The 26,739-nt window shown below is 34.0% G+C and overlaps 1 protein-coding gene across 9 annotated transcripts in view; it reads right to left on the bottom strand.

Annotated features, from left to right (window-relative positions):
- The window catches only part of LOC115215942 (ubiquitin-associated protein 2-like), a 107,191-nt gene that overhangs the window by 35,572 nt on the left and 44,880 nt on the right, over window positions 1-26,739 (bottom strand). For 4 of the 9 annotated variants that reach the window (XM_029785311.2, XM_029785320.2, XM_029785312.2 and 1 more), the window contains exons 9-10: window positions 23,088-23,144; window positions 10,323-10,444 (exon numbers count right to left, since the gene is read on the bottom strand). In XM_029785311.2, the coding sequence (XP_029641171.1) occupies window positions 10,323-10,444; window positions 23,088-23,144 (179 nt within the window). The remainder of the gene's footprint in view (window positions 1-10,322; window positions 10,445-23,087; window positions 23,145-26,739) is intronic. The other 5 variants (XM_029785313.2, XM_029785317.2, XM_029785318.2 and 2 more) reach the window with 3 other exon arrangements.

The following is a 26,739-nucleotide window of genomic DNA, read 5'->3' as shown; positions in this document are numbered from 1 at the left end:
CAGATGTTGGGCCTCAGGAAGGCAATGACTAATGACTGAGACCTTAGGCAATATGCTGTGCTTGAGAAAACCCATCAAGCCAAGTGAAATCATAGTTGTGGCTGATGCTGGTGTCACGTAACTGGCACCTGTGCCAGTGGCATGTAAAAAGCATCATTCAAGCGTTGGGCCTCACAGAGACAATGTGGCTGATGCTGGTGTCACGTAAGTGGCACCTGTGCTGGTGGCACATAAAAAGCACCATTTGAGTGTTGGGCTTCATGGAGGCAATGTGGCTGATGCCAGCATCATGTTGGTGGCACATAAAAGCACCCACTACACTCTTGGAGTGGTTGGTGTTAAGAAGGGCATCCAGCCATAGAAACCATGCCAAATCAGACTGGTTCTGGTCAAACTGTCCAACCCATGCCAACATGGACAATGGACATTAAATGATGATGATGAGATATTATATATATATATATATATACATACATATATATATATATATATATAGAGAGAGAGAGAGAGAGAAGTGGGGCATGCTTCTTTCACAGGGGTTTGGTCAGCCTGGAGCTATAATGGAAGTCACTACAAAAGTTGCTACATGGTGGGACTAAACCTAAGACCACATGGTTGGGAGCAAGTTTCTTACCATAGTCACACCTGCACCTGAATGGAAATATTTAAAAGTCTATCACCTCCATTCCAGTACATGTTAGCATATGCCCTCTAATGGAATTTTCATGATTTTTCATTATCTGTAGTTTGTACCATTATTTTCCTACACAGTTACAATCCAGAGATTGTTGCATTTTGGAAGTGAAATGTTCAGACTCAATCACAGATAAACAATTTATTAAGAAATATAAATCCCAACTTGAATGGTTGATAAGCTATTTCTTTACACAACATTCATCAACATCATCATCAACCCATGCTAGCATGGAAAGCAGATGTTAAACGATGATGATGAACATTAAAAAGAATAAGACAAAAGGATTTAAAGAAAGATATGTATATATGTCTTTGCATATCTTATATAGGCTATTAAATTTTTCTACTTACCTTGCATACCTTTCTATCTTGTGTTAGTTTAATGCACTTAATACTCCATGTCTTATAATCCAATACCTACATCCTTCATTCATCTACAACACTCACCTCTTTATCTGATTCTCATAACTGTATCTACATGTCAGTCTTCCTTGGTTAGTATAATGCTTAAAAACTTACACCTCTCATTTTCTCCTAAAAACAATGTAATGTAAAAGTATTTAAAATATCTAAAAGTATTACACCAAATGTTTTAGCTTTGTGCATGATCATCCTTTTGTTTTTTCATATTATATATATATATATCCCAGCCATGCCAGCATGGAAGGCAGACATTAAATAATGATGATATATATACACAGTGTGTGGGGGGGGGAATAAATATTCATACATATCAAAATACTTTAATTAATTTCTAATGGACATAAATAGGATATACCAATACTATATTTGCATACACATGCATAAACTAAGAATATGCAAAAGAAACTAATAAATTACAGTAACTAATGAATTTATATACAATTATAAATATTTAGAGGTGAAATAAATATTCATACAGAATAAATTTATGATTTTCTATGCCACAAAATACTGTTAAAATAATTTTGTTTTTACTAAACTTTCTCGTTTGTTCCAATAATCTTATCAGTTGTCATTTTTAAGTGTCAAAATGCTAGCTGCTTCACTCAGCACTGAGACAACATAAAATAGTATTGTAATAATGGTGAAAAGTAAAGAACTCACAAATTCAGTGAAAAACTTAATTTTTGAACAGTGGAAAGCAGGTAAAAATTAAAGGAAAATATCCGAGACCCTTTGTATTCCATTTTCTACCATATGTTCATTTATTCAAAGATATAAAAAATCAGGAACTGTTGAAAACAATAAGATCTGGTGCACCACGCAAGATTTCCCCCTAAATCTTTAAGAAAAATGAAGCGAAGAATCGAAAAAAATGCAATGATCACCAGAAAGGAGTTGCAAGAAGATTTGTTAGCTTCAGGGACTAGTGTTACACTACGAACAATCAGCAATGAACTTCATAGAAATTAACTGAAGTCACACTCTCCTAGAAAAACTCCGCTGTTGATGAAAAGCATAGAGATGCTCGTTTAAAATTTGTTTATGAACATAGAGATAAATCTGGTACATTCTGGGAAAATGTTCTAAGGACAGACGAGCCAAAAATTGAATGGTTTGGACGAAAGATGGTACTGCCTATTCGCCGAAAAACACAATTCCTAGCGTAAAGTTTGGAGGTGGCAACATCATGGTGTAGGGGCATTTCTCTGCAAATGGTACTGGCAATTTACATGTGATAGATGGTAAAACGAATGCAGAGATGTACTAAAATATTTTGAACAATAATTTATGGGACTCTGTAGAAAAGCTCCAGCTTTGTGAAGGGTGGATTTTACAACAGGATAATGACCCTAAGCACACAGCGAAGTCTACCATAAAATGGATTGTCGATCACAATATAGAATTATTAGAATGGCCAAGCCAGTCACCTGACTTGAACCCCATTGAAAATTTGTGGCATTATTTGAAAATTAAAATTCATTCAAGAGCCCCAACGTGCATTGCAGATTTGAAGAAAATTTGTCAAGAAGAATGGGAAAAAATTTCTAAACATGCAAGTCATTGATTAAGAACTACAAGAAGAGATTAGGTGAAGTGGAACTGAATAATGGTTATGCTACGAAGTATTAAATCAGAATTATCAGTTATCTATGTTCTGTACGAATACATTTTTCACTCCTAAATATTTATAATTGAATATAAATTCCTTAGTTACTATAATTTACTAGTTTCTTTTGCATATTCTTAGTTTATGCATGTGTATGCAACTATAGTAATGGTATATCCCATTTATGTTCATTAGAAGTTAAATAAATAAAGAATTTTGATGTGTACGAATACTTATCCCCCCCCCACTGTATTACATGTCTAGCTAGTCTTGCTTGTACCTGTTGAAATCAAAGATTTTTGTTTCAATTAAACTATTTGTGCCATAGTTATATTAAAAACAACATCCTGATCTAAAACTAATGTAGCTTCATTCGATTTGAACCATAAATGATTAGCAGAGTTGTACAAAAGAGAGAATAATTCTAAAGATGTTAAATAGATGGGGTGATATAGATACCAAATACCTATCAAATAGATTTCATTATATTATGAGCTGATGATGAATGTATCTTTGTGTGTGTATGGACAGTTAGATAAATGTAGGCACAATTTACTAAAATTATTTCTAAGCTTCTGGTGGAATTATAAAGCATTCTCATTCTTAAAATAAGAGAGAACTAACAGTAAAGTTTATATCTTAAATGTTACAATCTGGAATTAAAGAGAAATAAACAGTACTGTACCGGAACTATCTTTTTGGCAAATTAAATCTCAGTGTAATAACTGGTATTAACCTCCAAACTTTCAAGGATCCTTTACATTGCTGTTATTACAGAACCAGGGGAAAAGAAACAAATAACACCCTCCCCCTGCGCGCCAGTGATTTTATAATTTAGACAGTATCTTTTTAAGTGTTAACAAAGTAACAATGTAGACTAAATAAACACTTAAATATGAACAATGAAGCCTTCAAAAATGAAGATGTCACGTTTTAATGAGTACATGAGCATCAGCATTTAATGCCCACTTTCTATGCTTTCATGGATCAGACATAATTCATTAAACAGATTGGATGCCCCTCCTGTTACCAATCCTCACTTGTTTCCAAGCAAGATATTTCCCAATTACCAGACACGTTTTTTTATGAAAGACTGGGAAAAACATCACCCGATTGTGATGCACATTTGCCATCACATGATGTCATAAGGACAGGGTACATGCACATATACATACATATACATAACAGGCTTCTTTAAGTCTGTCTACCAAATCCACTCATGAAGATTTGGTCAGCCTGGAGCTATAATAGAAGACGTGCGTGAGATACCATACAGTAGGACTGAACCTGAGCTCATATGGTTGGAAAGCAAGCTTCTTAACCACACAGCCATACAAAGGTGGATATTATTTTATATATGTTGCCAAATGGCCTGATTATAAATATAACAACTGAGAAAAGAGATAACAGGCTGATCTGGAATACTAAACAAGATTTAAATGTTTCAATTATAGAAATGAACAGCAATGTATAAAGACAGTAATCAAGTTTTGCTTTCATACAACTAGAGAGTGGATTACTTAGTACTAGCTTTCAAAGTTTCTTTAGCAAAGCAATACCTTGAGATTTGAAGAAGGTGAAGCATTATTTAATGAATTTACCTTTACACAATGCCTTTTATAAATACTGTATAAAGTTCACTGTACTAGTTATATGTGAAATAACCAAGTCTTAGGGGTGAGATAAAGGTCCAAAGAAAATAGCTTGATCATATGTTACCAACCTACACATAACACTTGATTTCATTTGTTGAATTCTTAGCTTATGCTGTTTGATGTTCTTAACATATAAATTTTCCGCTCGCTAACCTTTACTTTTTGGAGACTTCCCCCACTACTTTTATAAAAATCTCGTTTAAAAATGAACACAAACTTTCAATTTAGCGACTGATTTTGAAGTTACTGGTGTTAGTGTTTATTTTTAATGGTTATATTAACTGAAAAACACAACTAAAGGTTTACTGAATAAAATACTCATTTCTAATGGTGAAAACTCGGAATAATGGAAAAGGAATCCATTCTTGGGTGGGGGAAGAACAAGACACTCAGTCTTGGTGATTAATTTAAAACATACTGATTCCTTTGATTTGTTTATCTCATCACAACTGTTCCAGATGATCACTGGAGAGGCCATTAGCTATGCTGCCAGAAGACATGTACATGTTTGGATAATTTTAAACCTTTTCGTCTTGTATTTAATGAAGGCCATTTAGAAGCCTCCAAGGATTAACAAATGTACATGGCTGTATTATAGCTGCATCATCATTTAACATCCATTTTCCATGCTGGCATGGCTTGGACAGTTCAAAAGGAACTGGTAAGCGGGTGAGTTACACCAGGCTCCAATTGTCTGTTCTAGCATAGTTTCTATGGCTGGACAACTTTCCCAATGCCAACCACTTTACAATGTATACTGGGTGCTTTTTAGGTGGTGCATATATGTGAGGTATAAAGGTCAGAGACATTTCCAGCAATATATATATATATATATATATATATATATATATAAACATATCAAAGGGAAATGGAAAATTAATTAAAATTTTCACTTCCAGTGGCCTAATGTGTAAAAATTTAGTCCCAAAAGACTATGAATTAGTCATAATATATAGTGTACATTCAAACACATAAGGAATCCACTCGTGGAATTCAACATGCTAGAAAGAACAGCTAAGTTCCATAACCTCAAAAATTAAAATTCAACAGGAACGAAATGAAAAATATAAACATTTTACCATCAAATTTCCTGGACCAATTGGTTTCTGATTTTTGTTTAGCAAGCAAATAATATTTGCTCATGAGGTGAAATTGTCCTCAACAGGTATACCTTGGGTTAAATATATAAACTTGATGGTAAAATGTTTTTATTTTTCATTTCATTCCTGTCGAATTTTATCCCTAATTTTTGTGGTTATGGAACCTAGCTGTTCTTTCTAGCATGTTGAATTCCACGAGTGGATTCCTTATGTGTTTAAATGTACACTATATATTATGACTAATTCATAGTCTTTTGGGACTAAATTTTTACACATTAGGCCACTGGAAGTGAAAATTTTAATTCATTTTCCATTTCCCTTTGATATAGCAATCAAACCCACAGTTTAGAGTGTAAAAGTTTAGGTCTGTGAAGCAGATGGAGGGGTGTCACTTGTGTGGATGACTTTTACTCAAGCAGAAAGGATATCAGCAATAGTACAATGTAATATGAAATGTGTCGTGCCCATAACTAGCACCAAAGATTTTTAATGAAAATTGTGATAGTTTCTGTGTCTATATTCATGTGAGATTCTCAAGTAGAAAAATGCCATCTTTGGATTTCCGGAGAGGGGGGGAGGTGCAAAGGTAGAAAGAATATTTTCTAGCAACTACAGAGAGATAGACAATAGTAATCATGTCTTCCATGTTTATAAAAATAGTGAACAGCAGTTATATAGTGAACCAATTAGAAGGTGGCATCAAAAGGTTCCCAGGCTAGTTCTGTTTAATGAAAACTTATTTACCTCAGTTTTAACATAATCTCCTTTGAAATAGTCACCTTTTGCAGCAATACACTGGTCCCTGTATTTCTGCCACTATAGGAATCCAGCCTGGAAGTTATTTTCCTTAAATGAGTCAAGAACCTTCATGTGATTAGCTCTGGATCTCAACAACAGTGTTAAAATGACAACCTTTGAGCTGCATTTTCTCTTGAGGAAGATATTGAAGTCCGCAGGTGCTATATTGGGCAGGTACAGAAACAATTCCATGTTGTTTTTGGCGAGAAATTCACAAAGAGAACTTGGTGAAGAATCCAATTCTTTGTGCTCCACATATCCGGTCACTTTAGCTGAATGTCCTCCCTCAAACACTCCAAAATGTAGAACTCTCAATTGATGGTCTGGCCCTGGGGGACAAATTCTCAATGCAGAATACCACATTTCTGGGGGATGATGCTTGTGGCAGGTCTTCCAGGGATATTCTTTTTCTTTTGAAGTACCTGTGCCACTTGAAATGCGTATGACCCATTGCCTTGTCACCATAAGCTTGTTCAATGACTCTGTAGCAGACTTCCCAATATTTCAAGTTGGTTCTTTGTTTCTGTCCATGACAAAATTGCAGACTACAGCATACATGGGATCATAACACAAATTTCACAACTTGTGAAAGTAAACACAGTGATGTCACTTGGCACACTGCCTCATGAAGGTCATTGCTAGCCCTCAGTGCACACGCAACTCTGTGCTACAATCTATTGGCATACTACAGAACTAGTTTGGAAAACTTTTTGATACCACCTTTTTGATAATGACAGTTAATGATAGGCTAATAAATGGTGATGGTGGTGATACTTGGTGTAGTAAATATGAATATTGTAAACTTTTTTTTTTCTTTTACTCTATAACAAATTATAAGAAGCTCTAAAAGCAAGGGAACCATCTGTAGGTCTGAACACATCTTACAACACAATTGGAAAAATATTATCATCCACCTGTAACTAAGAAAAGGTGAAATTCTATCAGTAGCACAGCTTTCTCTCTGTTTTCTGTCAATCATCTTAGAATGGTCACAAAGAGTGAGTTATGTTTCCAGTGAGGCTCAACTGAAACACTTGGCAAACGTTCTACATATTCCCAAAGAAGAAACAGTTTTTGTAATTACTTTCTTAAATTTACTTGGCTTTTAAATTTTTAATTTATGGTGGAACAAAAAAACTTTTCATTAATTTATACTACCAGGAAAAAATATATAAAAAATTAAAAAATCCAGTTTCTGCTCATTATTTTAATAAGGTTATGCATACCTTCACATTGCATGGCTGAGTGATTTGGAAGTTTGCTACACAACCATACGGTTTCATGTTCAATTCCACTGTGTGGCACAGTGAAGCAAATGTCCTTTACTATTGTCCTGGGTTGACCACTGTCTTGCTATGATTGAATATGGTAGACAGAAACTGTATAAAGCCTTTTGTGTATGTATACACATACAAACATACATATGTACAAGTCTGCACACTGATATTATCCTTTCCCTATCAACAAACTACCAGCTGGCTCTGCACTTTCAAAGCTTTGTCAAGTAAGAGATTCTTTACTTGAAAAACAAATGTGGGTGACAGGAAAGGAAATGAGCCATAAAGCAATGCTTCAATAATACATTTTGTCTAATGGAAAAACAAATGTAAAATGAATTCACAAACATGTGTGACCGAGGAGGTGGGCCAAACCTTGAATTTCATAAGTTGCTCTTTACCCTTCTTCACAGGCACTCTCCATAGTTTGTAAGACTGATCTCCTACATTTAGGGCAATTGAGTTAAATTTGGCAAGTTTCTATGTCTCTTATTTTCAGGAAGAGCTTGATGTATTAGTAAACATTAGGAAAGTATAAAGATTGAAGTTACAATTGAGAAAAAGTTAGCTCAGAGAATTGGAAGCCATCTGAATATTGGAAAAGATTCATGCCAGGTATCAAAATGTTGAAATCATGACTGCTGTTCAATGCTTTGTGAATACTGTAAAAGCTGAAAGATACTGATATAAACAGCTACAACGGACACTACAAAGATATGGCCAGTAAGAAGTGACAGAGAAGGCACTCTGGTGACATCTAAATGCTGGATTCATCCCCACATCTTTGAACATGGCCTTAGGCTCAATTCAGATGGCTTCGTGGAGCTGCTGGAATGCTGTACATGTGACGGCAGGATTCAGCTCCTTGCCATACCCCTGAAAAGAGAAGTGGTTGTTGTGGCCTCCTAACCCTCCCCTATCTCAATTACAATCCCGTATATTACTATGTGTGGACCATGGTTGAAAAAGACATCAAGGACAATCTGGTGGCCAAAATCAAGGTTTCGAAAACCTTCCTAGGGACACAGTGAGGAATGAATGTGCCAGGCTCTGAGGGCATTTTAAGGCTATGGCAGAAGCTGAGGGCAGCTACTGTAAACTATCATCTCTCAGCCACAATCTAGTTGATATTTTTTGGATGGGATATTGTGCTTTCTTTTCCTTTGCAAAATTTAGCATGAACACAGTTCCATGTGCTTCAAGAGAAATTTGACTGTTGTATCTAACAGGTTGAGTATCTATTTAACGGCCTTAGGTGTTGTCCCAGATCAGTTGTTAATAAATTACTATGGTGTTCTTGCCATGTTAGTACTGTGCTACATATACTATGATATTCTACATTTGGTGAATGTTTTGGCTGATATTTTCAACATTTTGAGCAACAAATGTATAACTCAGTGTGTGTATGTATGTGTGTGTGAAGGGTTAATCAAAAGCATGATCTTGTTGTGTTTAGACTGTTTACAAAGCCTACAAAACAACCAATCTAAATACTGTAAAAGAAATGTTTAAGAAATCTATTTGGAATTGCTTTTTAATCTGGAAGAGTTTTTTTTTCTGTACCTATTACTTATTTGGGATATGTTAGTAAAACATTCCCATTTTAATGGCAGTAAATATATTAAAGTATTTCGAAGATTGTCAAAACAGCTCAGTTGAAACAGTGTTATCATTTGGGTGTCAGCATGAACTTTTGCTAAAATTAGTACCTATTTAAATGCAAACACACACACAAACTCCAATAGCTAATCATCAAAGTAGGATTAGTAAATATTATGCAAGTGTGAATGGATTTTTGTAGTTTTTTTCAAATATTTTCATAACTCTACCCATTTTGTGTAAACAAATTCACATGAAAATCTAAAATGCACATAAATCTCAAACTTTGCTGTTCTTATTTTGAAAATTAGTCAAGTTTGTCTTCTGAAGTGAAACCAGCAAAAATATTAAAAAACAAAAGAATTGACAGCAAATGGTTGCAAATAAAATTTGTAAACCATTTTGTTTGAAAAAGGGAAAAATTGAAACTTTATAATATAATAAAAAATAAAAAGGATTTTTTGAAATGAACTCTGCTCATACATTTAACATTGTAAAACATTTAGAATACATCAAACATTTTTTTTCTTCTCTCCACATTCTGAATTAATATTTTTGGCAATTAATTTTGTCATCAATAATTATATTTGTCACAAGGTCAAATAAAATTCAATAACATTTTTTTCATGGTTATTTTTCTCTGACTTCCATGACAAAGTAGTCAGCTACACGCCTCTAACATTTAACACCTGCTGCAGTAATATTTCAGGAAAAATATCTTGGAGGGCCTGCGAAGGCCACAGACACAGTTCATCCCTCCACACTTAAGTCATTATTAAATAGACACACAAGCATAGGCTTACCATGTGCAAGAACCTTATTTTCATAATTCTAATTCATTAGGAAATCAAATTTCTTTAATGAACACTTGTTAAAATATTCCTGTATCAAAAATTTTTTTGCAGGATAGAATAGAGAAAAATACAAAGAAACTGGAAGTAGCACACCAAAACCCAACATATCATGCATGAAACAGCCATTTTCAAACTGATGCCCAGTGTTCTAAGGGGGTGGGGACTATGCAAAAAGCTAGGATGGTACTGAAGGAGTTAAATCTGTGATGATACAGGTTAGCAATAGCAGAGGCCAAGCTGAAAGCATCAATGTTTTATTAGAAATTTTTTTAAAAAAAGAGGTTATAGGAAAGTTAAAACTTTTAGCCTACCTTGAGAGACTGGTATTAGTTGCATCGTTCATGGCTGGTGAACCTGACGGGGCTACAGCACAGGGTTCAGTAGGTGGGACACTCTGCACAGACGAAGCAATGAAAACTTTGGATTCAGCCAGCTTTAAAATAGAGGAGGGGGTTAAAGAAAGAAAAAAAAAAAATGAGGGGGAAAAAAAAGAGGAAGATAATTCAACTGAAACAGAAGAGCTAGCAATGTTTTGTTTAAAAAAAAATACTTGAGCACCAGAAATATGAAGTATTTTATATTGTAATATATAAAGTATTAACAAAATAATTCTGTTCCGTAGTTCTGGTAAGATTTTTGTATTTCAAGTAGTGTACATCATCATCATCATCATTTAATGTCCATCTTCCATGGAGGGATGGGTTAGACAGTGTGACAGGATCTGATGAGCTGGGCTACTGTGTTGTGTATTGATTTCTGCTTTGGCATGATTTCTACAGTTGGATACCCTTCCTATTACCAACCACTTTATACAATTATGGAGGAGCTTCTTTTTGTGGCATCAGTAAGAGTTTAATGCTAATTAACAATCACAGAGAGGATTTAAAGAGCAAATCAAATTGACACAAATGGTTTCAGAGTTGGTGGTGGTGCATATAATTCAGGATGTTAACCAATGATTAATGGAGCTATTGCCAACTAATTAACAAAAATTAGATTTTCTTGAATGTACTTTAGGACTTCCTAAAAAAATAAAAATTTTAAGCTCATCTTTTAGCAAAGCTGCTAAAACCTATAATATTCCAGTAATTTAATCAGACATGACCAGTGTTATATCTTTAAATGTTTTAGAAACTCCAATTGTAAAATGCCCCAAGTTTAGGTGTGTTTTGAAATTAATTTCATATAAATTTACAGAAAATTTGTAACTTGCTTAGAGTCAATAAAGAAAATAACATTAAAATTTTTCCCAATCCTGACAAGTTGCTGACATCAGTCATTGAATGGGTTGTAGATTTACATAGTTTTATTAATTACTATTGATTGCTTAACTGTGAAATAAAATGCTATGTCAATAGAAGAAAGGAAGGTTGTATAAATGATCTTCTTAGAACACGAGTAGATGCTTAAGTCTGAAGAGAACCTACTACAGCAACATCTGATATAAGTCACAACTCTATATATTTTCATTAAAAACAACACACGCACACGTATGTAACATCCATTTGGTAAATTATAGTTAATACAAACACTATTCACCTTATGTTAGCTAAACAGAAATTAACTTCAAACTCAAACTATCAAAATTGAAACTATTTAACAAATATCAATTTTGGAAAGTGGGAGAGTCAGTGTCAGAAATAGCTTGTTGTTGAATATACATTAATCCTCAGAATTATAGGAGATAATTAAAAATAGAAACTGTGATACAAAAACAGCTCTACGATTAAGTACAGACATGATTTTTAACAAACTTTTACAGCAGCTCCCTTTTCTTTTAAATTATTTATTCCCTGTACATCAGATTTAGCTTTAATCTTGAATACAAAATATACATATAAGATGGGAATATTTAAAAACATTATCAATGTTCAAGACAAAGATGCTTTTCTTTTATTTCTAAATACCATAAATTTTATTTGATGAACAACAAAGTTCAATATATTCCAATCTGTACAAATTTACAATTATTGTTAGATGATACATTTCTAGATATAAAGAGAAATGTTGACAATAATACAATTTGTAATTAAAACATCTATTATAAAATAGGTATTTCAACCCCAAAAGTCAAGTCGGTAAATTTTTTGTTTCTGATTTTGACACAAGGCCAGCAAGTTTGAAGGAAAGAGCAAGCTGATTACATCAAACCACTTGACTGGTATTTTATTATATTAGCTCCAAAAGGATTGGAGGCAAATTCAACCCAGGTAGAATTTAATGTAAAGAGCTGGAAGAAATGTCACAAAGTATTTTGTCTGACACAATAATAATGCTATCATCTCACGAAAGTAAATTTATTCCATAAATTAGTGTCAGAAAGAAACTTGAATCAACTGATTGCTTTGGACATAGCCATCACAACTATGTTCTTTTAATAGATTTCACATTATAAACTTCTTTGCTAGGATCTACCTGATGCTTCTAAAATGTGAATATTTGCCAAATTCACATATTTTTTTTAACAGATATAACTTTTATATAGTTTAACAAAAACAGACTATTGTGTCCTTTCATCCATTTACACCACCACATATACAGACTGAGGTATTGACAACAAACTGTGCTATTTACTAATCATCAATATACCCAACAGATAAAAACAAGGTGGGGGATAGCATGGAAATCTGTATAATGTTAACTGAAACTAGTGACATAAATCAGATACAGACTTAATTTACGAATAGGGGAGAGAAACATAAAAATACTTGTTAAAATTTAAATACTGGCCACAAACCCAAGAGAGCTCATATATTACAGGGATTTGAATATAAAGGGCCACAATCACATACCAATTAATTTCATTAGGTAACGGAAATTTTCAGAATATAAAATGTTTATATTACAAAATAGGTACTAGCCAGATATGTCAAGGGGCACTAATAATCAAATATAGATATTTACGATGTTTACAAATTGTATATATATTTCAGAAACTAAATTAAGTACAGAAATATTGAGATTACCCTAACAACATCTGTAACCAATGTAAACCAAAGTAACTTCTACAGTAATTGCTCGTCAAAACTCCTCTCTTCAGACATGCCATAACAATTTTTTTCAAGATTTTACCACAGTAATAAAGGCAAATTTACTGCCCTCAAGATTGAAAGTGTTGGGCCATCCCATAAATAATGTGGGTTTTTTTTTAATACTTCTTTTATTTTTCAAAATTAAGTTTTTTTTTTTTCTCTTTTTATCTAAAATATACTCTCCATTTTCTGCAATGCTCTTCCATCTATCTGGTAGACTTGCAAGGCTCCTCTTCCAAAATTCACTTGTTTGTGACAAAAAATAATACTCCAGGACTTTTCTGACCTCATCTACAGAATTGATATTTTCTATCCCAATGGTTTTGAAAACTGTGGAATAAATGATAATCAAACGGAGCAATGACTGGTGAAAATGATGGGTGGGGCATTGTTTCACATTCAAACTACTCCAGGCTTTGGAATGTCATCCTCACTGTATGTGGCTGAACATTATCCTGATGGAAGAACAACTTCTGTCTTGAAACCAAAGATGGTTGTTTTTCTTGAAACACTGACCTAAGCTGCTCACACTAGATCTCCTTTGTTATTGTTTGGTTTGGATTTACAAGTTCAAAGTGGACTAACCCTTTCATATCCCATCCAACTGATAACAACACCTTACATCAGTGAAGACCTTTAGCCTGGAGTTTCTTCTTTCCCTACTCATTTTATAGAGAACCCATTTCTTGTCACTATTTGATCCAAAAAAGGTTCATTTGGTAGACATGACAGCAAAGAAGAGCACACATTCACTCTCTGCACGCGATTAGACTTGGTAAGTTTGTGAGGAACCCATTGACCCAATTTGCTTACTTTTCTGATGGCACACAGGTGTCAATGAATGACCAAATCCAAGCTTCTCAGCAAGCTCCACAACAGTTATGGTGGGATTTTGTTTCACCAGGGTTTGCAGGACATCCTCGTTGAGCTCTACAGAGCTTCCCGGACAAGGCTGTAATTTCTGGAACCACTGTTGACACTGGCTTATGCTTATTGTCCAATCTCCATATTCTACATTAATATTCTTCACACTTTCCATTGCATTGTTGCCTTTATTGGACTCAAAGCAAAATATCCAAATATACTCCTTTGTCACTTCCATTATAGCTTTGAAAAAAATAACTTAAAATCGAACTGCATTCTTCAAAACTTGCACCAAGAATAAAGACAAGGTAAAATTATTACTTGGTTTTATAGCAAGTTGATGCAGGTAGTTTATCCTATCCCCCTCCAACTTTTCATGTATGTGAAAAAAACCACATTATGTAAGGGGTGACTCAATATTTAGTTCACCAATCATTTTATGTGCTAAGTCATGAAATGGCATTGTTTTCTAAGTGTCTATTTCCAATAATAAACTAAGACTAAAATTTTTGTACAACAAACCAGAACTTACTACATAACTTATTCATAAAACCTATTAATAATATATTAACATCGTTGCCATGTCTTATTACCTTACAATCATCTAGAATGTGCAATTCCTTAACTCATTTAGTGTAAAAATGACTGTGCTCTTTGTTATCTTAAAAATTATGTTTATTTTGAGAATAAGTTTTCACTGATTTGACTGAGTTTTATCTGATTTCTGCAATAAAAGGGTTAACCCATATATATCCTTTCAAAATTTCATTACCATTAACTATAGGAAATAGTTTTGTAGAGGAATGCTACATTTGAAATTTTAAAATTTTTTCTGAAATATATTTACAATTTGTAAACATTGTAAATATCTATATTTGAGTGTTAGTGCCCCTCGACATATCTGAGTAGTACCCATTTTTTAACATAAACCTTTCATATTCTGAAAATTTCCGTTACCTAATGAAATTAATTGGTATGTGATTGTGGCCCTTTTAATTTGACTGTTAAAGAGATGATAGTGTTCATGTAACAGCATTTTTAAGAAGAGACTTTGGAAGGTCAAGGGACTTGAGAACCATGTTTGAAGTGAATGCATGCAAAGCCAAAGGGACTGCAGAAGACTTAATCTATAGCCATTCACATCAAAAATGGACAACAAATGGATCTTGCACGAGTTCAGCACAAAAAAAAAAAAAAAAAGCCACTATGACGACTACACTTCCTTTATACAGATACCAAATAATTTTTCTCATTGTGATAACATGACAAAGAACAGCATTCTATGTAGAGTTGGACTGAAATACTTTCCCAAATTGAAGCTGAGTCAAAAGAAAGGGATGATCAACAAATGGAATCATCCACTTCTACTTTTACAATTATGGAGAAACCACCACAGCATTGTCAAAAAAACAACAAAATGTGCTGAAACTGTAGTAACAATGTCAATTTCTCCTCGATACTGTCCAGCAGGATTATGAAACTATCTCTTCCAGCTCACTCTACAGACTGAGTAGTACTTTAAGCCTTTTGATAAATTCCTGCAAAATATGTTCAAGAATCAATCAGCAAAAAAAAACACCGGTCTAAGACTCTAGAATTTAATACTATTGAAATAGCATTGTTGTTGGGGAAGGGGGATTCTAATGGTTATTTTTTTCAATTAATAACATATATTCTAATTTGATGCTTAAAAATGGCAATTATTTTTGCACCAATTTCTAATCCCTGAACACATTTTTCATAAAAACTTTTTCAGCAATAATTTATGAAACATCACATATAATCAATTTGAATTAAACAGTCTAAAAATGGCTCTGTATAATGGAACTGAACAATCTACTGTACTATTTTGAAAATGCATACTTCAGTGGTAAAGGCTGGAATATAGTGACTGATAATCTTTTGACAAATATAGTGTTTAGAACCACAACAATACTAGAATATGCTTCAAATTTTTTTTTAATATTTGTTTTTCTTAGGTCTAGATATTTCAGGTTAATAATGTGAGATTTTTACTGAAGTATTCGCATCCTTCACTATGTTTGTGTGTGCGTAACTTGATATGTATCAAAACATTTAAGTTTAATTTCTATGACAAGTCATTTACTAGAAATGTTTTAGGGTTACTTTGGGTATTCATCCAATACAGAAACCAATTAGGTTAATTATTCACAATCTACATAATGACCATACATGTTCTATAATTATAATATATTCAGGCAGGACTAATGATCAGATACATTTTTTTTTTTTGCTAGTTGCTTCATTATCTATATTTTAAATAATTATTTGATATTCTTTTCGTCTGTGCTCTGAGTTCAAATTCTACTGAGATTAACTTTGCTCTTCATCACTCCAAGTCAATAAAACAAAGTATCAACCAGTTGGGAATGTGGACTGGTAGAACTCTTAGAGTTCTAATAAGTGTTGCAATACTTATTCCAGAACTTACATTCCAAGTTCCCAGGCAGGCATGGTGAACTTATTTATGTGTATCTTAACTTTATACTCATCAAGGGAATCTCTTTCACTGAACATCTTGTAATGGATGTCCAAGTCTTCCTAGAAGACGTCAAGAAAATAGTGGGGTGAAAGTATGAAGTTAAGCCAATCACAAATGAAACAAAAATATCAAGCAGCATTAAACGGTGAAAACTACAAGAAACAATAGAAACCTAAAAATTACTAATAAGTGACTACATAGTCAATATTTGTCTTGTTTTCCTAAGTTTGTAAAAGCACAGAGTCTTTCTACTTGAAAAAATGGAAAAGTATTCTGATAATAATTGAACAAGGTATCATTATATCATTTAATTGTACTAAGAGGAGCCATGTATAAAAGTTTGTAACTAAATAGTTTCGTGCTTGAGAAGACCCGGCAAGCCAAATGAGACCATAACCTTGTGGCCTATGCCAGGTGTGTAACCAGCCCACTTATGCGTACTTTTTCCTTCTTTGGACGCTAAACTCTGCTTGCGAAGACCTGTTGAGACAAGTGAAATCAAAATCAAAGTGAAATTCAATGACGGGCACCCGTGCTAGCGGGGTGCAAAGAGCACCATACGAGTGTGATAATTGACAGAGTGGCTAACCGGCTTCCGTGCCAGTGGTACATAAAAGGCACCATTCGAGTGTGATCATTACCAGCGTCGCCTTACTGGCACTTGTGCCCCATGCTAGTAGGGTGCTAAGAGCACCATCCAAGCTTCCGTGCCAGTGGCATGTAAAAGGCACCAATCGAGCATGATAGTTACCAGCATCATCTTACTGGCACCTGTGCTTGTGGCATGTATAAAAAGATTCGAGTGAGTACCGCCTGACTGGTCCCCGTGCCGGTGGCACGTAAAAGCACCCACTACACTCTCGGAGTGGTTGGCGTTAGGAAGGGCATCCAGCCGTAGAAACTCTGCCTTATCAAGACTGGAGCCTAGTGCAGCCAGCCCTCAGCCAAACCGTCCAACCCATGCTAGCATGGAAAGCGGATGGTAAATGATGATGATGATATATATGATATATCGCTAGCCACTACACATTTTTTTTATTTTCTCTCTCCATTTCTTTCTGTGTAAGAGTGAAGGCTTGAAATGTTAAGGACTTTTCACTTCCTGAGTGTTAAGCTAATACACGTGTTTGTTGTCTACACCACCTGCCTTCGTCTTTTGTTAATTCTTCCTATACATACATACGTAGGAGTGGCTGTGTGGTAAATAGCTTGCTTACCAACCACATGATTCCAGGTTCAGTCCCACTGCATGGCACCTTGGGCAAGTGTCTTCTACTATAGCCTATGCATGCATGCATACATACATATCTGTTAAGAAATTTGGGGGTTCTTCAAACATTCCAGCATTTGTTTTCATTAACCAGGTCTTTAAATCCTTGTTTTCCTTAAGTTAGTTAGCCTCAGACAACATGTTCTCAAAATTACATTAGCCATTGTTTCTTCCTAGTTTTAACAAAAGTGTGGTGTGATTTAAGGTCTATTTAGCTGGTATTTCTAGTAGGTTGAATGACCAATTGAGGCTTTCTCATCGACTCTAAGAGGTTTGTTTCCTAAGAAACACTTGTCTTTGACATTTATAGTGTGCAAGATTTACAAGCAAAATCAAAACTACATGAAATGTCAATCTTAAATTTCTTTCAACACACTGACATGAAGCAAGAAGTTCAATTTGACCATTTCCAAAATATTGATTAGAAATACACAAGATTTTTTTTTCTTTGTCAGAGAGATTTTAATATTTTATTAGGATAATCTCACAACAAAAGCAAATCAACCAATAGGGCCAGTGCAACTCTACATCCCATTAAAACATTCTAATGGAATATGAGAAAATATAACTAAACAATAAATGAAAACTAAAAGGAAATTATTATCGTCATTCTACATCTATTTTCCATGAGTTGGATATATGTAAATTATTGAGTTAGCCATAGTGGAATTTTCAAAGGTGTCAGACCATATCTGAGGGTTATATGTGGTTAGTATTTGAATGTAGGTTACCCATTAGATATTATTAACACCAATACCTTGAGAGTGGGGGAGATTATGTTGCCATGTATGTACGTACATGTCTAAATGACTATTTTTGTACAACTTATTTATATTGCTATTCATTCTTGATATAACTCAGCATGTTATCTCTATTTGCTAAATTTAAACTTTTAGTAGTTGGATTTAATAGCAGAAAATGGTAGTGGTGCACAATAAATATGGTGAATCTATATTTTATAAAGAAGAGAACTAGCAATCCTAAAATAACACAAAGTAAGAACATCAAGTATTATGAATGTAAGTTTAATGCTTGAAATCAGAAGCATTTTATAATATCATGGGGGAGTAAACCAAAAAAATTTAAAGAACATAAGTGCAGGGGGCAATTTTTTGAAGAGTTAGACATGATCTTAAACGAACACAACTAACAAACTGGAAGCTTAATGCATGAAAACTTGCCCAACAATCAAACTGTAAAGCCATACCCACTAACAATGTGTCAAGTATAGACATTTGTGGAATCTAACCCTTGTACTAATGTTTAAAGACTAAAAATCAAAATTGTCATGGAACATATCCATAATAACATAAAAATTTAATTCTGAAAAGTTTTGGAATTGAAAAAGAAAACTATTTCTATAGAGAAAACAATAAGATAGTGAAGTACATTTCAAAGATGAAGACAACATTGGAATTAATAACTAGAAATATAACTTATCAAATATGTTTCCAAAAATGCCAAACCAAAAGAATTTTCATATTAATTTGATATTTTTACAGTCAAGACAAAATGTATATTTCACAAATGGTTTTATTCACACTAACTTTACACCAGGCTCACACCAATATTATTTTTTTCGAACAACTTGCAGATACAAATTCTACACTAGTTGACTTAGGAGAGAATGTGTCATTTCCTGGGCTTTCTGCTTGATGGCATTATTGTGCATCCCCTATCCACTAAATCAATAGGATGGGGATACACATCTCAGAACAACTTTATTTTTCAAGTTAGTTTATCTTTTGTCATAAAAAATGGATTACTACCTGACTAAGTTTCTTAAACTTAATCAACACTTGCCTTGTGAGAGGATTTGGTAGACAGACTGAAAATAGTCCATTGTGTGTGTAGCTCAATTCAATCCTCCAGCTAGTTAGATCCTGTTGAGTCACCCAACCATGCCAACAAGGACTGACAGAGGATGATGATGATGATGATGGTGGTGGTGGTAGTAGTGATGCTGTGTGTGTATTTGTGGGTCTTTGTTTTGATATTACATAATAGTTGTAAATGAACATCACCATATACAAGTGGTGTTGTTACCAATCTTCCATGAAAATGGGTAACCAAGAGTAAATATTATTTTGGAAATAAGTGAAAGTTAGCAAGAGGAAGCACATCTAACTTCGAGAACCTCAATGAATTCCATTTGACCCATAGAAAAGTGGATGCTAAATGATGCTGATGTCAATAGATACAAACTTGCTTCTTAGTTTTTTTTTTTTTTTTTTTTGAAGCATATATATTAACATACTCTAATTGATACACAAATTAACACACCCTAATTTGATTATTCTCTACAATTACAATATCATGTTTTCCATTTTACGTTTCCATTTGACCTCCTTGGTCAACTTTATGTAATAAATATTGTCTTGATCATCTATCAAATACAATCAAGAAATTGTCAGAAATGCTTAGCTCAATTGAAAATTAGTAAAACTTTGAGAATCAAGAAAAATTTTGATGAGTTTTAAGTAGAAATAACAGTGTCGAGGTACACAGCTTCCAAACAGATGATTAATCAAATGGTTTTACCAAAAACTTTTTCCCTCCCCAATAAATAGAATTTAATTTGTAACAAAAGCACTGAAAGGAGGAGAAACTGCAAGTGGGATTAAACCAATGTCATGTCTGCAGATTAACCAATGTTAATAGTTGATTTATTTAAATGAAAACAATATCAATATTGGTAAAGCAGTATTTTTACAGTGGCCATAGTAACTAAGCTGCAAACTTGATTGTGAACCATTTTTGAAGCCTAATAAATTGACATGTTGAAGTCCTATCATACGAACAATTCTAAATCCAAACTCATTAAACACACACTTGAAAATAGTTCACACCCTATCTCAAAAGACAAGGAACAGACCAATTTTTGTTTTGACCCTAAGCAGCAGTGCCAACTAAAAATGTCCAGTAGTCTGAATATTCACAAAGTATGTAATTACTCAGAAGATACAGAAAAATTGCAAAAACTAAGCATTTAATTAGTAATTTGGCCAGTAAAAATAAAATTTTTAAAGAAACTTAATTAGGTGTAAAATTTTATAGTGATTCTTACAGGAAAATTGAAAATATAGATGTTTGTAATTTCCAAAGTTTATAAATTATATAAATTGCTCCAGACTATAAAACATTTCTTTAGGTCCAAGCCTAACTAAAACTGCAGTTTCAAACTTACAAATTGCTCAACAACACACAGCATTTGGAAAGTAATTTCAGTCTATGTCAATTTGTTACGAGCACCTACTTTTACAAATACTGAATGGTAATGTACTGAAACCTTAGATTTATAGAAAATGGAAATCTACTCCCAATAAATTCAACTTGGAATTCAATGTAAGTTGTATATTGTGCCAAAAATTTAAGCAGTATCTACTATTATTACAACAATAAAAGAATATCCTGAAAATATGCATGTCAAAGAGATAAGGAAATTGAAATTACATTGTGAAAATAGGAACTTTTAACATTTTAACTTTTCTAAATCATATTGAAGAAAGTAATTCTAATTACAAATTGAAACTAGCCTCCACTAGCTAAATTCCTGAATTCTTCACATATGCACAAACTTTTATAACAATACAGGGCATTTGGGCTAAATGTGACAATTTTCATGTCTCCTTTTTTCATGAACAGTCAATGGCATTGGAATGTATAAAGATTGAAATTGTAGTTGAGAAAAAATTAGCTCACACAGAGGACTGGAAGCCATTTGAATGTTGGAAAAGAGTTATCTCTTGATGATTTGCACCAGGTATCAAAACTGCAGTTTAATGTTCATTGAACACTGTAATGGCTGTAAGACGTGACATGGACAGCTGCAATAGTGACTACAAGGCCAAGCAAGAGGGGTCACAGCAGCCATTCTGACTGCATCAGGTTGCCAGACTTCATCCCCACATCTTTGAACGGGGCCTTAGGCTCAATTCAGATGGCTGTGTGAAGCTGCTGAAGGCCATACAAGTGGCAGCAGGATTTCGCTCCTTGCTATACTTCTGGAATAAAAAATCAAGTGGTTGTTGAAGAATTTTTATGACTTTACTAGCTCCCAATTTCTCCTCTCATAATCCCTCCCTCCAATTATAATCCCATGGATTACTATATGTGGAGTGTGGTTGAGAAAGACATCAACTGCTCAGCCTGCAACACTAAGGAGGTATTCAAAGATTTTCCCAGGGACACAGTGAAGAACACATATGCCAAATTCTGAAGCCATCTTAAAGCAGATGAGAGTGACTACTTTGATTAAACTTATCTCCCAGTCATCATCTAGTTGGTATTTTTTGATCATTAAAAATATTCTTATTTTGGGATAGGGTATTAAGTTTTCCATTTATGAAAATGGTCATATTTAGCCCAAACGCCCTGTGGTTTAAGTTGAGTTTTGTTTTTCCTAACTGAATGCTCTATTCAACATGTACAAATTTATGTTCACAATAGGGTAAATTTCCGAACTCAATATATGAGGTACGTTCAAAAAAAATATTTGACTATCTTTTTCCCACCAAATCTAATGCCACATGGAAAATCCTTTGGGTGGGAGGTGATGTCATCTTTCTTACGCATGTGTGAAAATTTTCACTCCAATAGACTACACATCTGTACTGAGGAAGGGCAGCGTCACCTCCCAAAGGATTTTGCTCACATGACATTAGTTTTGGCAGGAAAAAATTAAGTCGGATAATTTTTGAATACACCTCATGCTTTAAAAATGCTGAACTGTGACAACAGACAGCCATCTGATGTTATAAAAACACCAAAATAAGGGCTAAAGTACAAGATTTATGAGAAATTAGAGGTGGACAAGTTGACAACAAAGATATCACATGGTCTCTAATCCAGTTCTTTAAGGGGAAACAATTGTCATCATTCTTTTAGACAATATTTTGAAAATTAAACTATAGTTTTACTTCTCAATAATTACTAGTATTATACTGAGTTGGTTAGAATAACTAATGACTATTGCATCCTGTCATCCTAGAGAGGGAACAAAATCCATTGCAGCCTATCAATAAGATACTTCAAAGAGAAAATATTTAATCGTATATATACAAATATTTAAAAAAAAAAAATCTAAATATCCCTTTATGATATGCAAATATCAGAATTAAGAGAAAATACATGAAAAGGAGAGAAAATTTTAAACAAAGCAACAAAAACAAAAAATATATGAAAGAGAAAAAGGAAAAAAACAAATTGGCTGCTAATCAATATATTTGTTTCAGTTTCTAGTATTCCAATGTAAATTTATTGCTAGAATCGGCAATCCTGCAATGCAATATATACTATCTTTAATAAACATTTTTACCTAATTTAGAAAAGGCAGTACATTATTAGTAACATTATATTGACAAAATAATAAAAGTGTTCCTTCTCCACTATAATGAGCAGTACTTACCGAAAATGGTGAGTTGCACATTAAGGGCTCCAGAGGTAAAATGGCTGCACCCATGGACTGTTAAGACAGAGTAGTGATAGAATAAAAGTCACAACACTCAGAGGGAGCAACAAAAGCAAGTTCCATAAAGACAAACATTGCACTGAAGAACTGAAGTGTTTTGTCATTTAGCTGCAAAGACTGACAATAGTTTCGCCCCTTCCCCAGCCATCACATTTTTGGGAAAAATATTTCTTAGAAAAATAAAGTCGTTCTTTAATTAGACCCATATCAGATCAAATAAATTCAACTAAATAAATGAATATATAAGGATGGGCACAGAAAACAGACACAACATTTCAAAAAATTTAAGGATTCATTTCTGGTTAAATTTTTCCTACAAAAGTACACACACACACACACATAAATGTAGAGTTAATTATAATAACGATAATTAACAACTGAGATTTAACACAGGGTGAAATTTTTTTGATGTGTGCATTTCTGATTATTGTGGCATAAAATGGAAATGTGAAAATCAAACAGCTTAGTAGTTACCAATAAACAAATATACCCTCGTAACTTGTACCACACTTGCACCAGCATTATGGCAGTATTCATTTACAGGTGAGTAAACTGCAACAATGTGAACAGATTATTCCTGCCAAGTCCAAAAATCAAACTCATCACTTTATGATTGTGGGCCCCCTACCTAACCACCTCAGCTACACTATACACCTTCACAATATGTATACACACACACACAATTCTCCATTACTATCCTCTCACAATAAGTCTGGTACTCCCATCATGGAGGTTCTATTTTACTTTGCAAGCTGCATGGAGACTCCAACAGTATACTGGGTGCCACAAAAATCCTGTAGTCTCTCTAAATGATTGGTAATTGATCTAACAGCAACAACACATAGCTTGACAGGCCATTTTAGTGTTGCTGATGACAAAGCTACCACTATACTGCTGATTCGTAAAGTAGTTGGTGCTAGGAAATATGTCCAGCCATAGAAACCATGCCAAAAATGAAACACTGGAGCCTAATGTGGTCCTCTGTCCCATTGAATTCTGTCAAATCATCTTACTCAAGCCAAAATGGTGATAATGATACAGACATATATAACAAACATATAAACTAACATTTTAATGTCTTTTTGGCATTATACTTTGAATGAAATAAAAGTGATGTGTTGTTACATTTTGTTGTAGGCAGCAAGCAATTACAAGGATGATGCAGTCATTGATAAAAAAACGCCATTACTAGATTCAAAATATAGCAGTTAATTGCTAGATACTTTCATTGTTTATTTTTTGTGTTGTATCTGACTTAAATTTTTGACTTGTATTTTGCTGTAGGTTCCATACATAGTATAAATTTTAGTGAAATTCTATCTTATATAGGATAGTAGTAATATTAACAAATGTTTTTTCTATCTAGCTTTCAGTTTTGTGCTGTAATGATCTCTTAAAGTAACTGGGTGGTAACCTACTGTAATTGTGTGACAGATGGACTTCTGAAATTTACAATTTTCGTATCAGGGTGAGCTGAAAAGTTCATAAGTTGGCTATGAAGGAGAAATATGATGCTACAGTTGCAAAATCTTGCATGCATTAATTTCATCTCTTCTTAATAAGGGCATTTTCCCCACCAGGTAAACTAACATCTGACTATTGAAAGACTTCAAAAGTAACTACAGGGACTTCTTGGGAAAAACGACAAAATTTGGCATTATGTTTTTACCAAGCACCTGCAGAAGGTTTTAGTTCCCAAGGACATTCATGCTGATATGGTTGCTACATTAGAGGGTGAAGCTCCAGCTTTATCAACAGTGTAAAAATGAGAAACTGAATTTAGGAGGAGTAGGGAGATACTTGATGACCTGAAACTACCACCACTGAAGAAAACATTATCTTCATCACATGCTGATGGATGACAGGTGATTGACTATAAATGAAATAGCCAATGCTATTGGCACATCCTGTGAGAGTTGAGAATGTTCTGCACAATGAACCTGGTGTCATAAAGGTTTCTGTTTGGTGAGTGTCACATCTTCTGACACCTGGTCGATAGTGCACCAGGATGGCAAAATCTGACATATCTTCAAAAAGAAGATGGAGAGTACTATACCAATGTGCTGAGACAGTTATGAAAGGCTACCAAGACCAAACGACGAAAACTAGTGAAAGGGACATTGTTTCATCAAGACAATGTTCTGGTATGTAGCTCCGGCTTTGAACCGGGTGACCATCCTCTTTATTCTCCTGATTTAGCTCCATCTGACTATCATTTGTTCCCCAACATGAAAAGACACTTGGTTCGGATGTCATATCTGCTGTTGATGACCTTCTTTGTTCACCAATGGGCTCCAAGCACTGCAACACCAATGGAAGAAGAATATGGACCACAAAGAGGATTATGCTGAAAAATAAACCTCATTTGGTCGCATTCATGGGAGTATCTCAGTCAGCTAATGAACTTTTCAGCCAACCTTCTTACATTGGTGGCTAAAATGACAAACAACAGTCTGCACCTAAGCTCAGTGCAGAATGTAAACAGTCTCTCACACTGCTACAGCCAGGAAATGAAGCAGCAATCAAGTCAATGAAAGCATTCAATGTCACCATGTCCCAAAAAAGCACATCAAGTGAAGTCCAATGTCAAGATGATGCGAAAGGACTCGTCCACACAATTTATTCCTCCCCATCAAAGTGTTAACCAGACATTTTACTTGGAAGTTCTGCACATCGCTTTGAGTACGAGTGATTTTGACCAAAAATGGCACGATCTCACTTTCCCACCATTCCTAATCACCTGATCTTGCTCCCTGCAACTGTTTTTTGTTCCACGAAATGGATAAAGTCCTTAAAGGAAAACATTTTGCAGATGTGGAAGAAGTAAAGAAAAAGTGATGGAGGTATTAAAAGGCATCACTTCACAAGAGTTCCAGGACTGCTTTGAACAGTGGAAAATGCATCTGGACCGATGCTTTACTTCAACTGCAGAATACTTTGAAGGCAATAAAAGTGTAAACATGTAAAAGTAAGTGAATAAAATAATATTGCAAAATTCCCGTATCTTTTATCTTTTGAGTACGCCCTTATAATGTCAATCTTAATGCAAATATGCACACACGCACACTGAGTATGTACGTGTCTCTTGTCTTCACATCTACAGATAGTTGTAAATAAGCATTACTATCATCACTTCAGCAGTGTCCTTCATTCCAATATTTGGTGAAAACAATGGCTATGGGGAAGTATTACAGTATTTGGAAATAAGTGAGAATTTGGAATAGAGCTTATGATGTATATATATATATATATATACACATACATACGTACATACATACATATGTACATACATACATACATACATATACATACGTACATACATATACATACGTACATACATACATACATACACATACGTACATACATACATACATACATACACACACACACATATAGCATCACTGGTACTTCAGCCTAGCACAAAACAAAAGTGCCTCTCATCTAAGCTAATTCTCTCCCTAATTAATTGGGCTATGGCCCTCTCAATAACTTTCATCACCTGATTCAATAATTTGATACCCCTGTAGTTATTTCCATCTAAATCATCACCTTTACCCTATTTTATATATATATATATATATATATATAT

The sequence above is a fragment of the Octopus sinensis genome, linkage group LG9 (assembly GCF_006345805.1).
Source record: "Octopus sinensis linkage group LG9, ASM634580v1, whole genome shotgun sequence".
NCBI classification, from domain to species: Eukaryota; Metazoa; Mollusca; class Cephalopoda; order Octopoda; family Octopodidae; genus Octopus; species Octopus sinensis.
This window is presented reverse-complemented; position numbering and strand designations above follow the sequence as displayed.